This window comes from Thermoascus crustaceus, assembly GCF_041956765.1.
Source record: "Thermoascus crustaceus strain CBS 181.67 unplaced genomic scaffold VTN00scaffold_3, whole genome shotgun sequence".
NCBI classification, from domain to species: Eukaryota; Fungi; Ascomycota; class Eurotiomycetes; order Eurotiales; family Thermoascaceae; genus Thermoascus; species Thermoascus crustaceus.
In genome coordinates, this window is record NW_027192529.1 from 3,156,416 (window position 1) to 3,170,411 (window position 13,996).

The 13,996-nt window shown below is 51.2% G+C and overlaps 5 protein-coding genes across 5 annotated transcripts; all 5 read left to right on the forward strand.

The window, feature by feature from the left end:
• Window positions 1-4,868: 4,868 nt before the first annotated feature.
• VTN00DRAFT_6336 (uncharacterized protein) lies at window positions 4,869-6,256 on the forward strand (the record flags this gene model as incomplete). The annotated part of the gene is made up of 2 exons (XM_069432961.1): window positions 4,869-5,530; window positions 5,584-6,256. 2 exons carry the CDS (start codon window positions 4,869-4,871, stop codon window positions 6,254-6,256), a joined length of 1,335 nt encoding a protein of 444 aa, XP_069288768.1.
• A 913-nt stretch (window positions 6,257-7,169) lies between these two features.
• On the forward strand, window positions 7,170-9,406 carry VTN00DRAFT_6337 (uncharacterized protein; the record flags this gene model as incomplete). Its single annotated transcript, XM_069432962.1, has 2 exons — window positions 7,170-8,014; window positions 8,563-9,406. The coding sequence occupies 2 exons, from the start codon at window positions 7,170-7,172 to the stop codon at window positions 9,404-9,406; spliced, it is 1,689 nt and encodes a 562-aa protein (XP_069288769.1).
• An 852-nt stretch (window positions 9,407-10,258) lies between these two features.
• On the forward strand, window positions 10,259-11,740 carry VTN00DRAFT_6338 (uncharacterized protein; the record flags this gene model as incomplete). Its single annotated transcript, XM_069432963.1, has 3 exons — window positions 10,259-10,628; window positions 10,718-11,136; window positions 11,192-11,740. The coding sequence occupies 3 exons, from the start codon at window positions 10,259-10,261 to the stop codon at window positions 11,738-11,740; spliced, it is 1,338 nt and encodes a 445-aa protein (XP_069288770.1).
• A 308-nt stretch (window positions 11,741-12,048) lies between these two features.
• VTN00DRAFT_6339 (uncharacterized protein) lies at window positions 12,049-13,373 on the forward strand (the record flags this gene model as incomplete). The annotated part of the gene is made up of 4 exons (XM_069432964.1): window positions 12,049-12,148; window positions 12,569-12,714; window positions 12,979-13,084; window positions 13,240-13,373. The coding sequence occupies 4 exons, from the start codon at window positions 12,049-12,051 to the stop codon at window positions 13,371-13,373; spliced, it is 486 nt and encodes a 161-aa protein (XP_069288771.1).
• Window positions 13,374-13,410: 37 nt separating this feature from the next.
• Window positions 13,411-13,980, forward strand: VTN00DRAFT_6340 (uncharacterized protein; the record flags this gene model as incomplete). Its single annotated transcript, XM_069432966.1, has 2 exons — window positions 13,411-13,531; window positions 13,588-13,980. Coding segments are annotated over 2 exons (514 nt in total), but the record flags the coding sequence as incomplete, so codon positions are not given.
• Window positions 13,981-13,996: the final 16 nt, after the last annotated feature.

Consider the following 13,996-nt stretch of genomic DNA (forward strand, 5'->3'; position numbering starts at 1 on the left):
GGTAATAATAGCTGCTTCAGAAAAGGAAATTGTTGATGCGATAAATGACGTGAGTACAGAAATAAAATCAGCCTCTTGATTGTTTTTTATCTCAATTATTTGAAGGTATACTCGAAACTAAGGACATATCTGCAAATAGTTCGACAACTCTGTTACGGCCTTTTGTGACAAGGTGCTTGAAGACCCTTCGAAGAACAACAACATTCAGATCTACAGAAATGCTGTAATCAAGGTACTAAAGCAGGTAACGCGAAAATATATATATATATACTGCGTTACTGAATTCTTATCTGATGCACCTCTGAAGGAACCTGATTCCCCGCTATTACGCTTACCAACGCAAGAAGATGTACAGTTCTACTCCCAAGTGGCACACCTGTATGGCCCGTCACCAGAACGAGGGAGGAAACTGGATGAAGCTTTAAAGACTGTTGTTGGATCCGTTCTTGCAGAGCTTGCAGAGCGATATACAACAATCCCGTCTGATGTCCGCGTTTGTACGCAGATGCGGGTTCAACCAAATCTCTATGAATTTGCGGCTATCACTGCCCTCAAAGAGACTCCTAGAGACAAAGACCCTGGACTAGTCGCCTGCCTACCCCAGCAGGCGACGAGATCCCATCTTGGTGGTCGTGTCGCTTGTATGTGGGCCGCTGGTAGGACCTTGCGTGTAATAGCACACACGTGCGAAACAAGGTGAAGCAATATGCTCTGACCTGGTTGGAGTATGCAAGTGTCAAGATGGAATTTGTGGACTACGGGGAGGCCGAATTTCGAGTTGGATTTAGAGAGGGACAAGGATGCTGGTCTTTCGTCAGGACTGCTGTCTGACTGTCAACGCCCACGAACCAACGATGAATTTCAGCTGGTTCGATGACTTCACGCCTGATAAAGAGGCTCGCAAAAACAGCCCCAGGAAACATTCCTTGGGATAAACCAGCAGTATATGATTATTATGCTCGCCAGATGGGTTGGTCAAAACAGATGGTGAAAGCCAACATCTTTCAAACTCACAACCAAGACAGCGTTCAATCTTCGACTTTCGATAAGGAGTCAATTATGCGATATCCCATTTCCCCCTCTTTCGCAAAAGACAGCTTTTCCGTGGACTGGAACCAATCCCTTTCGGATATGGACAAGCGATTTATCGCCAAAGTCTATCAAACCATTTGCAATGTTATTGAATTGTCAGAAATGCTCCGCCAAAATGCTGCAGACAATGCTTCACCATCACGAGATTCCAGCAGATCCAGCGGAAGTATTCTGTGTACAGGGACCTTCCATACACCTGAGCTGCGCCCCTGCTGGAAACCGCGTGCAAACAATGAGCAGTCAATTGCTTTAGATGCTTTATTTTCATCTAATACGAAGCCAAAGTTCTTTCTGGGACTCAATAAGCTACACATCTGCCGCACAACTAACATCCGCGTAACATATGCTAGCACTACGAGAAATAATCAAACTCGAGCGCAGATCCATCTCGATACTTGGGCCGATACGACCCTCTATTCTGCCGGTTGCTCCTGGTTAGCAACCAAGGCCGATGATCCAGATTTCCAAGTCGGATACTTCAACACCCAGGATGATCATCCCTGCGATAGACCCAAAGTACATACCTCACGTCACATCAAGTTCAAACGAGCCTACAACAACCCTCCAATGGTTGTAGTCTGGCTGAGCCAACTTAACATGGACGGCAAAAGAAATTGGCGAGTCCGCGCTTATGCGACTGATATCACAACGGCGGGTTTCACCGTTCATGCCGACACCTGAGGGGATTCACTGCTCTACAGTGCAGGCGTCTCGTGGATCGCGTACCCTTCTGATAAGAAGAATGTAGCCAGTGGACGCTGCAGCACCAAATATATCCGCAACCGATCCTCATGTCAACGTAATAACGAGAAAAGGGTGAGCTTCTTTGATGACAAGAAAATGTCTTTCACTGCGCCTCCCCGGGTGGTAGTAGGCATTAACACGCTTAATGTGGACTACTCTCATAACATGCGGTTACAGGTGTGTAATCTGATCACAAAAGTCGGGGATGACATGCCACATGGATGGCTGGTCAGATTCTGTTTTATATGCTGCGGGGATCTCATACATAGCTTTGGACCAGTCCTACGTGCGGCAGTCTGGCGAATAGTAGTTGGAGTCTGGTGTAAAGACCAGCGGATATGGCAACGTGTATATAGTATGCTGGCATGATCGATACCCAACCAATTGATTAGTACACACCATTAATTACTGCTGGTAACAATTACTTTGTTGCATCGGTCGGCAAACACCGATGTCAGCCGCTGAGTAGTAATCGTGTTGACTTACAGTACACCCAATACGTCTGGCTTTGAGGCAGTCGAAGCAAGCGTTTTCTGTACTTCCACCTTGAGTTTCTGACCTAGGGTTATCACGTATTTCTTTTCTGTCCGGATCCACGATGAATTTGGACATGGAACTTCGAGCCCAGTTTTGGAATAGTAGCAGTGTCAGTAGTAGCATTTATACCTGATCCGGCTAACTTATATATACACACCGCTGTGGATGGAGTTCCTCTCAAACGCCGTCCGGTCCGAAAACAAGCTAAATACAACGAATGAATGAATAAACGAACGGATGAGATGACATGATATCCCACCTGTAGGCCTGCAGTAATCCTTCAGGAATGCCTATACTGATACATGGATAATTTCTGTGACTATAAGTAGTTGTATCCCCCATGAATAGCTCAGATTCATATCTTTTAACCCACCGGCTACATCTCTCCGCATGGCTATATATCTAGTTCTGGAATTAGACTTCGTCTGATTAATATCTGTGGCGTCAGCAGTTTGCAGGAATTCCAAGATACTAGTATCGGGAAATGAGGACACTGAAAGACTTGATCTAAAAGGCCGCCGTCAGAGACTGCTGATAGGGACACACTGAACTGTGTACGAAGTATTGGCGGTCGACGTTGACCGATTTTAGCTTTGCGGCTTGTCTCACCAGCTGGAGACTTTTCATATTTAGCGAGAAACGCGGAGGGGCCCCGGTAACGGCAGCTTAGAGCTTCGAGAATGAAATTAAATTCAGGGGTCCAAGGAGATCTTCAAACGCTCGAGTGGGACCTTCTCGACAAAACCTTCAAAGGTTTAGATTCAGGGCATCCTTACCAACATATGTAAGTACAGAACCTACATAGCACGTCTATGGTTGGCTCATACTTACTCCGTTTCCCGTATGCAAATTATCCTTAAGGCTTAAAAAAGTGCTTCGCATCTGCCGTTTAGCGAACCGTGGTTTTCTCGATCTAGGGCGTTTCTGTCTTAGCGTGATGGTATTTTGAGGCATTCTTCTTTCGGATCCCGGCAATCAAGGCCAAGCTATGGTGAGACTTTGGGGAAGAACCTAGAAAGTCTCCGAAAATAGATACGGAATACTCCGTGCTCTGTCTTCGTCCTTGACGCTCGTTCCTCATCAACCACCGCATTTACGGCGCACATTGTACTATAATAGTGCTAGACTTGCCCTGTCATATTCGAGTGCCAAAAAAGGTTGCAATATGCAGCCGCTTGGCTATTTCTGGTAAAAGATGCTTCGAGCCTGCAAGCTGGGGCAGGGGTTTGGTAGGGTTCAGGATCAACCGGGGTAACGGCTCAAGGGACTGCGGTCCAGGAAGCCTCCACAGAAAAGATCTTAGAGAATGAGATCTGTGTCAATCTGCACCCTTTACAGCACTGTGTTATTCCGCATCAATCCGTCTATCCCAAGCCTTTCCTGGCTAGAAATGACTGCGAATACCTGGCCCAGGTAGATACCTGCTGTGCTGTAGGGACATTCATGACTCGTCCTATCCTCGCTTATCACCTAGTAAGGATTCGATAACAGGGTAATCCCGGTGCAATAATTCAACGGGACAAATTCCCCGCACAGCGCTTGTATGCTTGATTTGACATGGTTCAAGGACACCCTCCCAAGCCAGAGAATAAAGGATAGGGCGGCTAGCGAACGCCTTCATTAGCAGACGCGCAGACTGACCACGCAGTATCTCTTTTCCCTCCGCGGTAGAGATTTCCTGATTCCCGTATCATCTCATGTACGCGGTACAGCCCTAAAAATGGAAGCTGTGTGGAGACAATACCAGTGAAAATCTCGGCTATCATCAAACAGGGAATATAATATTAGTATCAGAGCACGGCAGGACAACACAGAAGCATTCGAAAGCGGTCGATCAAATTATACTCCGCACCATGCAGCTAGGACAGGGTCATAGCGCTATGGAACAATGGTCGAGGGGAGATCAGCGCTGCGGCGCAGAGCGATAACCCGCTGGCGGTGTTTCTTGCTTTCTGACAGGTGTCGAGGGGAGGGCCGTCTCGCTGGCGAGACGTGGCTGGACGTTCTGGACGCCAGCGGGGTGCGCCCCTTGCAGACGAAGCAATAGTAATGATGCGGATGGAGGTTGAAACGGCGTTGGTTCATAATGTTATCTCCGCTAGACCCACCACGTGACCGGGGCGGGCCGTCGCTGCCCCAAGCTCCCGTCGCCTGTGTATTTACGCCCCAGGGCGTCTCCTGAAGCTGAAGCTCCCCTCGTCGCTTCGTTCTTGTCTCTGCTCTGCGCATCCACGCTTTCCAGAGAACAGCTGAAGCCTGTCTGGTAAGTAGGTGCTGAGGACTCCTTCCTTCTCACCGTGTTTCCCAGCTGCACTGGAGTCTCCAGCCCCGCGACTCTGTCGTTGCCGGGCGCATATATCGCCTATCTATCCCTCGTTCACGCGCATTGTTTACTTTATATCGTATAGATGTATATAACACAAAACAAACCCCATGATGGTGTACTGACGCTTGAATTGGACAGATCGTGATCGAACTAATACCACACATACACTATGTCTGAGAAGCCCGTTGAGCAGGCCGCGCCTGCAGCCGTCCCTGAGACGCAGCGAGCGGAGAAGACAGAGGAGGCGACGGCCAATGGCACCACCACAGAGGAGACCTCGGATGAAAAGACTGCTGAGACCACCACGGACAAGCCCGCCGAAACAACCTCCAGCGAACCTGCTGCCCCCGAGGCAGCTCCAGCTCCTGCCAAGGACGAGCCTGCTGAGGCAAAGAAGGATGAGGACGCGGAGTCGAAGCCGGCTGGACCTGCTGCTGACAAGCCTGAATTCCTTGCTAAAAACCCGGCCCTGAGTAAATTCTTCGACCGGCTCCCCGACATCCTCGCAAAGACCGGCCATACTGAGATGTGGGATGTTCCTCTGAAGGACGCGAACGACCCTCCTACGGCCAACATCATGATCAAGTTCCTTCGTGCCAACGAGGGCAACGTCAAGCTGGCAGAGGAACAGCTTACCAAGGCCCTCGAGTGGCGCAAGAAGATGGACCCTATTTCTCTGGCCGAGAATGCCCGATTCAGTGCCACAAAGTTCGGTGGCCTGGGATACTTGACCACCTACAATGACACCAAGACTGGAAAGAAAGTGGTTTTCACCTGGAACATTTACGGTGCAGTGAAGAACGTTGATAGCACCTTTGGCGATATTGATGAGTATGTCACAGTTGTGAAAATTTATAGGTCCCTTCTAACGCTTATGATTGTAGGTTCATTAGATGGCGTGCTGCTCTTATGGAGATGGGCGTCAAGGAGTTGAAGCTTAACGAAGCGACCTCTGTGATTGACTACGAAGGCGAGGACCCATACCAGATGATGCAGGTCCATGACTACCAGAATCTCAGCTTTCTCCGGATGAACCCTACCATCCGTGCCGCTACCAAGAAGACTATCGATGTCTTCAGTACGGCTTATCCTGAGGTGCTCCGAGAGAAGTTCTTCGTCAACGTCCCAACGGTAATGGGATGGGTATTCACAGCCATTAAGCCCTTCCTGAGCAAGAACACCATCCGCAAGTTCCACCCCATCACCAACGGCGCGAACCTCGCCCGCGAATTCCCCGGTTTCGCTGACGAGATCCCGTCGACGTATGGTGGAAAGGCTGCACCGCTCAAGGAAAGCGGCAAAACTGTGGCACTTGACGATGATGCTCCTGCTGCCGCAGCCCCAGCTGAGGAACCGAAGGCCAAGGAAGAACCTGCCAAAGATGCTACCAAGGAAGAGCCAGCTAAGGAACCCGCCAAGGAGGAACCAACTAAGGAAGAACCGGCCAAAGAAGAACCAGCCAAGGAGGAGACAAAGGAGGAGCCAGCCAAAGAAGAGAAGCCAGTCGCTGAGGTTACTGCTACAGAGGCTGCCCCAGCTGCTGCTGAGAGCAAATAGGCTCCCTGACCGCCTCCCAGCTCTTAAGATACCCGATTTCTCCTTGAAAGGTCAGTACTCTCGTTTCCACTATACAGCCTTGCCACCTATTGACCCCTTGTACAGTCTTCCACGTGTGGTTAATCGTGGTCCGTGGCATTTGTAGCCGGTAACATTCGACTGGTCGCACAACTATGTGTGCTTAATGATATGAGAAAGGACCAGTTGGCTTGATACCCAGAAGGATAGCAGGATTGGTTTAGCCTTCGGTTTTGTGTGTTTTTTTTTGGCACCTTAAGATTCCCTTCGGCTGCTCGAGAAACTTTAGTAGAGTAGATAAGATAATGTCTTTTGATACCATTCTGTGTCCACATCTTGTTCTTACAATTGGTTCTTCCCCTGATTACCAAGAGGTCGTGAAATTCCCGGCTCTTGGCAAAGCTTGATCGATGGAGCCTAATGCCAATCAACTTGCTATCCTCAATCGAAGCATAGCTCAACGATCAGGTACCTCTGTTATCAGGCCATTGCTTTCTAGCCCCACGCCGGATCGTCAGACCCCTCCTCACGGGCCATGTCGATCCGGTAAGCTATCCGTACAAAGATCAGTCCATCAATTACTGTACAGTCCGGCTTAGCGACACGGGCCAACCGCGTTCGTGATCCAGATGATCGTCCCCCGCCAATGGGAAATGATTGGAAGCTTTTCAGCTGGCTGAGGAGAAGCGAGCGGTACTGGTGTCAATAGCCAGATGCAGTGCAACGAGTGGGAATCCTTATCGAAAAATTGGAAATCCCCTTTTCGATGACGGACCAGTTGCTTCTGCTCTTTGCCTTACTCCGCTTCTGAGTTCCAACTCCCTAACTGTACAGGTTCTTTTCTTTCCAACTCGGTCAAAGGAAATTGGGATGTTGCAATAATTTTTAATCAGCTATGGAGGCGATCGGCGCCGCCTCCGCCGTGATTGGCATCGCGACTGCGGGCATCCAGACTTCCATGCGACTCGTCACCTTCGCGGGCCAGGTGAAGACCGCTCCGTCTAGTATCAGCGGCATCGCAGAGGAGATTTCCCTCACGGCGAATATTCTGCAGCAGTTGGGGGAGTTGATGAAGCAGAGTGTTTATCCTAGCAGCAGCAGCAGCGACAGCAACGGCGACAACACTGGGGAACGGCACCCGGACGAGTCAATTCCACCTCCCTCGGAGAAAGAGAATAATGGCAACGCCCTCTTCAGCACCACGGGCCTCCAAACCGCGCGTGCCCTTGCATTTCGGTGCAATGAGCTCTTCGGCGCTGTCGAGCACGAACTCCGCAGGGCGAGCGAGCAGATCAGGTCCCGAGGCCTCGGCGCTGGAGGAGAGAAGGTCAAGCTCAGTCCCACGGAGCGGCTGAAGTGGCCGTTCTTCCAGCCCCGGATCCAGGAGGTGCGCGAGGAGCTGAGGGAGACGAAGTCCTCGTTGATGATTTTGTTGCAGGTGACGACGTTGGCGTATTCGAGGAGTGTCCTGCAGAATGCCTCCGGAAAGTTTAATATGAATCATTCGAATGCCATTGTGGTTCCGCCGGATGAGCAGGTGTTTCTGGTGAGGTCGATTGTTGCTGCCCATAAGGAGAAAGGTAAGGAGGGTTTGGATAATGATGATGACGAGGGAAATGAGACCGAGGACGAGAACGAGAAAGAGAACGAAGATACAAACACGCCACCTCCAGGGTGCGGAGACCAGAGCTTTGGAACTATGGGGTTTCCTGGAGAAAGTCATCATAATCATAACCCTGGGTATGTCATTTCAAAACGTCTCTTTCTTTCCTTCCTCTTCTCAACACTCCCATCCCCCGCCCCCATCCCCTGCTCCTCAGGCAACAAACCTGGCGCAATCCCCATTTTCTGGGTTATATTTTGCTCTCACCTTTCGCCTGACAACAAGAACCCGGGGATGGCCTAGTGGTTAGGTCCACTGGGCTGGGTAACTGAGTCCCTCCCCTCTCCCTTCCCCCTTCTGCCCCTTGGTCACTCAAGGCCCCGGGTTCGATCCTCACCTCGCCTGAGGTGCAGCGGGTGAGATATTATCCCTACCTGCTAACATCCGATGAAGGTTCCCTGGTGAGGATCCTAGACTGAGTAAAAAACCCCTTCCCGCCAAAAGCATAGGCGGGGGTTTTCGTAGTACCCCTTGAATGGCCCTGATGGGTCATTGGGTGTGTGAGCTTTTTTTTGATATTATTTTTAATCTATTTATTTATTATACCTATTGTCCCTAACTAAGTGTTTGCTCTGTTGATCTGATCTCAAAAAGTGGAGTGTTGACCACTGACGGTCTGTCACAGCAGTTCCTCTAGATCCCCAGGACAAAACAAGCATCCCAAATCGGATCAGAGACCTGACGAATTGCAGCAAGATGGCAACCCTGACGCCGATAATACATCTGAGGAACTGCTGGCGGCTTGGGAAATCCATCCCTCAGCAATAATCACGGGAAACACGCTCCTGATAAACCACGATCGAATCCGGATCCACCTGGAACAATGGGCCATCGAGGAACGGCTCCGAACTTGGCAAAGCCAGAGCCAAAGCGATACTCCTCTTTCAACATGGGAACAATGGTCCTCGCTTACTCCCAGTGAACGGGGTGCTTTTCTGCGTCGTGCCCCAGCTGCAGAAACCCAGACCGAGCATCCTCTTCATAACCGTACCATCATCTGGGTCCATACCGAAGAGCCAGAGGAACTAGTGGTCGGCTGTCCTGAAATTAAAGGGAGGTCAGTCTGTATCGTGACAAAGAGAAAGAGCCAGACCCAAACTTCGACCGAAGAACGCTCTGCAAATGTCCGAGAGCCGCGTGGACTAAAGTCAGCAAACGAAGGGCAAAGCTCGAGTGATAATCTCGGTCTCCTGCTGGAAAGGATACGGCGGCGACGACAGCAGATGCAGTTCAGTGGTTACAGGAGTGCTGATAGCCCTTCTGCGGAGTTAGCTGTTACCAGCTGTCCGTATTCCACTAGTGGGTCGGATAGCGATTTCTCTGTCGAGCTGATTGAGAGGAAGAGAGCGCGAGCTAGGGTCGTCACCAAGGAAGAGGAGGTTGCCAACAAGAAAGAGGAGGGGAAGGGAGACGCAGAGAAAATTGTGAATGATCTTATGGCTAGGTATACTACTGTCTTTGAGAAGTAGGGGCTGTGGCTGTTTAGACTCAGTTAGGTATAGGACTTTGTGTTGGAGCTGACTACCTCTGGCAATGAATGAAATGATCAATGTATAAACTTCATTTCTGTTATAACCTTTGAAACGAGATAACCGGACATTAGAAGTTGCAAACGCTTAACAGAGACTATTTCTCTAAGGAGAAGAATCACTGCAATTAACTATCGAGTTGTATGCATTCTTACTAAGCGGCCGGGCCTCTTAATCTTGAACATGAAGCGAACATGACGACCAGTACAGCAACAAGGTGCTAGAAGGCCTCACAGACCTAACGCATCTATTAGAATGAGGGTTTGACCTGCTATTGACATTTCAAGAGAACAACGAATGAAGGATACCTAAGGTTCATGAATGGCGGTAGGAAATGGCAGTATGGGGTAGCTGCCCGTTGGTGGCAGAATGGCGCTAACCTCATACGGCAGCTGAGCTGCTACGGAGACTATCAACATCCAAATGCGCAGCTTTCTTCACTCCATCCCGAGGCGCATCAGTAGCGGCGATAGAAAGGCAGCTTGGTATTCTTACCTCCTGCACTTCAGCCGACTTATCACTTCTGGCAGCACATCTGTGCTGTAGGGTGTTGTCTTTTTCTTCTTTCAGCGCAAAAACTTATGAGATCTCCCCAGAAATGCTAATGCGACTCGCTCCCTGTGAACCGTCTAGTCTTCCGGATACCTGAGATCGCGACTCGCTCCGTACATATACTCCGACCTACCCTACCTACTTGGACGCCTATTCATTCACATAAATTCGAACACCTCCCGACGTCCTCCCTTTTTTGGCATAGTATACATAACACATCGAAAACTTTCATCCCCAACCATGTCCGTCTGGAATCCTGATAACATCCGCGATGTCGCGGAGTCCGTGGGCATCGCCAACCTCAACAACGACGTGACGGAGAACCTGGCGCGCGACGTCGAGTACCGCATCGCCCAGGTGCTGGAGGAGGCGCTCAAGTTCATGCGGCATAGCAAGCGCACCATACTTACAACGCAGGATATCTCGCTCGCGCTCCGCGTGCTGGACGTCGAGCCGCTGTATGGCTACGAGACCACGCGGCCGTTGCGGTTTGGGGAGGCGTCTCTGGGCCCTGGGCAACCGTTGTTCTACGTTGAGGATGAGGAGGTGGATTTTGAGAAGTTGATTAATGCGCCGCTGCCTAAGGTGCCGAGGGAGATCTCGTTTACCGGTACGTGTTCTGGCTACTGTTTTGTCGGATACTCTGCGACTTGGATTCGAAAACTTTTGGACGCCTGCTGACCGACATTCTTCCTGTAGCACACTGGCTGGCAGTAGAAGGTGTACAGCCGTCTATTCCTCAAAACCCTACATCGGCCGACTCGCGAAACCTGGAGCTGGTCTCAAAGGGACCGAATGCGAACCCGAACCTGGCCGCTATGAGCGGCAACGCCAACGTGGGCGTGAAGCCGCTGGTGAAGCATATCCTGTCCAAGGAGCTGCAGCTCTACTTCGAGAAGGTGTGCAGTGCGTTTCTGGACGAGACCAGCGAGGAGTACAGAACATCTGCGTATTCTAGCTTGCGGGAGGATCCCGGTCTGCACCAGCTGGTGCCGTATTTCGTGCAGTTTATCTCGGAGAAAGTGACACACAGCCTGAAAGATATATTTGTGCTGACACAGGTGATGCATATGGCGGAGGCGTTGATACAGAACAAGTCCCTCTATGTGGACCCTTACGTACGTTCCAGTTGTGTTGCCAGTCTCGTATATGCTGCGTACTGATCTATCTCAGGTCGCCTCCCTCGTCCCTCCGGTCCTGACTTGTCTCATCGGACGACAGCTCGGTGGCAATGCTGACCTGTCTGAGCAATTTGCCCTGCGGGACCTTGCAGGCTCCCTTCTGGGGCTCATCGCCAAGAAATACTCCCCATCCTCACATACCCTCAAGCCCAGGCTGGCCCGGTCATGTCTTAAGAATTTCTTGGATCCTGGCAAGCCTTTTGGGACTCACTACGGTGCAATCGTTGGGCTGCATGCTATTGGAGGCCCTGAAGTTGTCCGGGCGCTGATTCTGCCGAATCTGAAGACGTATGAGAAGCTACTCCGGGATGGGATCGCCGAGGATGGCCCTCGTAGACCGGAGGCCGAAAGAGTGCTGGGGGCTCTGCTGGCGGTGCTGTCAACGCTGCAGGACGGGCGCATGCGACTAGCAAACGGACACACCGCCGTTGTAACGGGCGAGTTGAAGGAGCGACTCAGTGAAAGGGTAGGGGAATTGATTGCATCACGGATCGCAGAGGCCGGCCAGGTGCAGCTGGCTCATGCGATTTTGGGGGATTGAGCTGATAGGAGCTCATTCAAAAAAAAGTAAAAATTGTAATGGGTCTTCTGAGATAGATATCAGACGTGGATCTCGGGCGTTCCGGTACATATCTGGGGTTAATATTTTGACAATCGAGACGGGAGCAATTGCCTTGCTTTGCTGTTGGTAGCTTCTATCCTTCTGGTGTTGACAGCTAGTGATACCCTCCCAGAGAATGAGATGGAGATCAGGGACGACAGGCAATGGAGAGGTATCGTACGCGATCTAGTAGAGCAAGGACTTAGAAGTGCAGATAACAATAATGTAAATGAGGGAATTCCGCCGCCATGCGCTGGCGGCCCGACGCCGATCAGGCCGCGTGCCTGGCCAACCGACGTCACCGGAGAAACTACGCCGAGGGTCAGCTCTGGCCACGCCCACAGCGCAGTGTGTCGCACGAGCGACTTCCTGTCCGCCGCCCACCGCTCCAACGGCTTCTCTCTTCTTCTCTCGCCCTTTGCTGCTCGTCGACCTGCGTGGCCATCGGGTTTTCTCTTCTTTCCGTTCTCTGATCTGACCCTTAGTGGTGTTTTCATCATCAAAAGTCACATTTTTCCATCCAGCATAGTCCTCGTGCAGGTCCAGGCGGATCTCCGCTCTGGCCGTCAAAATTTGCACCTAACGGGTCGTGGCCGTCCGGCGTCTTAGCGCAACCCCACGACCTCAGGCAGCCCACAGACACCCGACGCAAGGGGACCTGCCCTAAGGCCTAAACCAGCCCGCCCACCCACGTCTGAAATAAGAGCGATATTTATCCCAGCTCTCTCAACTCCCCCCTCCACGTATCCTGCGCATTGACTTCCTGAGGGACGTACAACCCGGACATCCTCTCCGTCAATGTGCTAAACCGTGGGTTCGTGCTCTTTCGCCCCCCCCCTCCTCTCTCTGCAGAATCGTACCTTGTCCTCCATGAGCCGAAAGGACCTTCTGCGTTTCCTGTCCAAGCCTGCGAAGTAGGTGCCTCCTTTGTCCGTCTGCAATTACAATTTGTTCACCTTGGGATCTGGATCTGTTCCGACTCCTCCCTTGATTTCCCGCTGGTGATTGTCTGCTCGGATTCACTGCTTTTCTCCCTACCGGCTTCTGTGCTCGTCTACAAGCTGGTGGTGGCCATCAGATATGACAGTGAACCAGAGCATCACCGCTGGTTAACCCCGCCCGCGCTGCTAATTGGGAAAATGTGAACACACAAAGAGCTAATTTCGTGTGTCTTCTAGGCCCAGATAACACGCGTCTACAACCTCCTCAATCTTAACCAACAAACCGATCCTGTAAGGAGCAGATATTCCTCGTCTGCTAGACCCGATACTTTGACCGGTATCGGTATCTGCCAGCGCGAGGGTCATCACTCATAGCCACCATTCCGAGTCTCAGAGTCTTCTTCATTCCTCTCTCAGCCCGACCTCCCTAACGACCCCTTCGGGTGCCAAGTTATTCGTCGCTCTGCTGGCTAGTTTGCCGGCTTTTTAAGTGTACAGAACGGGCCTTCTCTTCTCAGGCGGACACCGCATTGTTCGTCTGGGTGGCAGATAGTGCTTCCATAAAGCTTGCTCAAACTGTGCGAACACAGCCGTGTTCCTGCTCGGTGTTCCTGCTCGAACGATTCTCCTAGTTTTCTAGCCAGACTCCCTCGTTTCTAGTATCTAGAGATGGTCTACATTGGGATCCCCAGGAATTACACTACCTCGCCGTCCTCGTTTGCTGGGACGCCGTCTTTGACAATCAATCATGAGGCCACCTTAGATCTTGATTCCACCAATGCATTCGAAGGTTTGTTGCTCTCTGCCGCTAAATCTTGACACCCCAGATACTGATAAAGTATACAGGACCAGAAAAGCTTCTGGAGGTGTGGTTCGGTCCATCTCCCCAGAACCTCCTTGGGTGCACGGAGCCTACTGGGCTCAAGGCTGTTCCGGAAGAAGCATGGAAGGACATGCTGGATCTTGTGAACTGCAAGGTGCTCTCTATTGTCAGGTCCGACGATGTCGACGCGTACCTTCTGTCTGAGTCCAGCATGTTCGTCTGGCCGCATAAGCTGATTCTCAAGACCTGTGGGACTACGACCCTTCTCTCCGGCTTGCCTCGCATGCTTGAAATCGCTGCTATGTATGCTGGTTTTCCCAAGTCCACAGCTCCTCCCTCCGGGGGTATTAGCGTGGCGGCCGCTCCCTACCGTGTGTTCTACAGCAGGAAGAATTTCCTCTTCCCTGACCGCCAGCGTGGCCCTCACCGAAG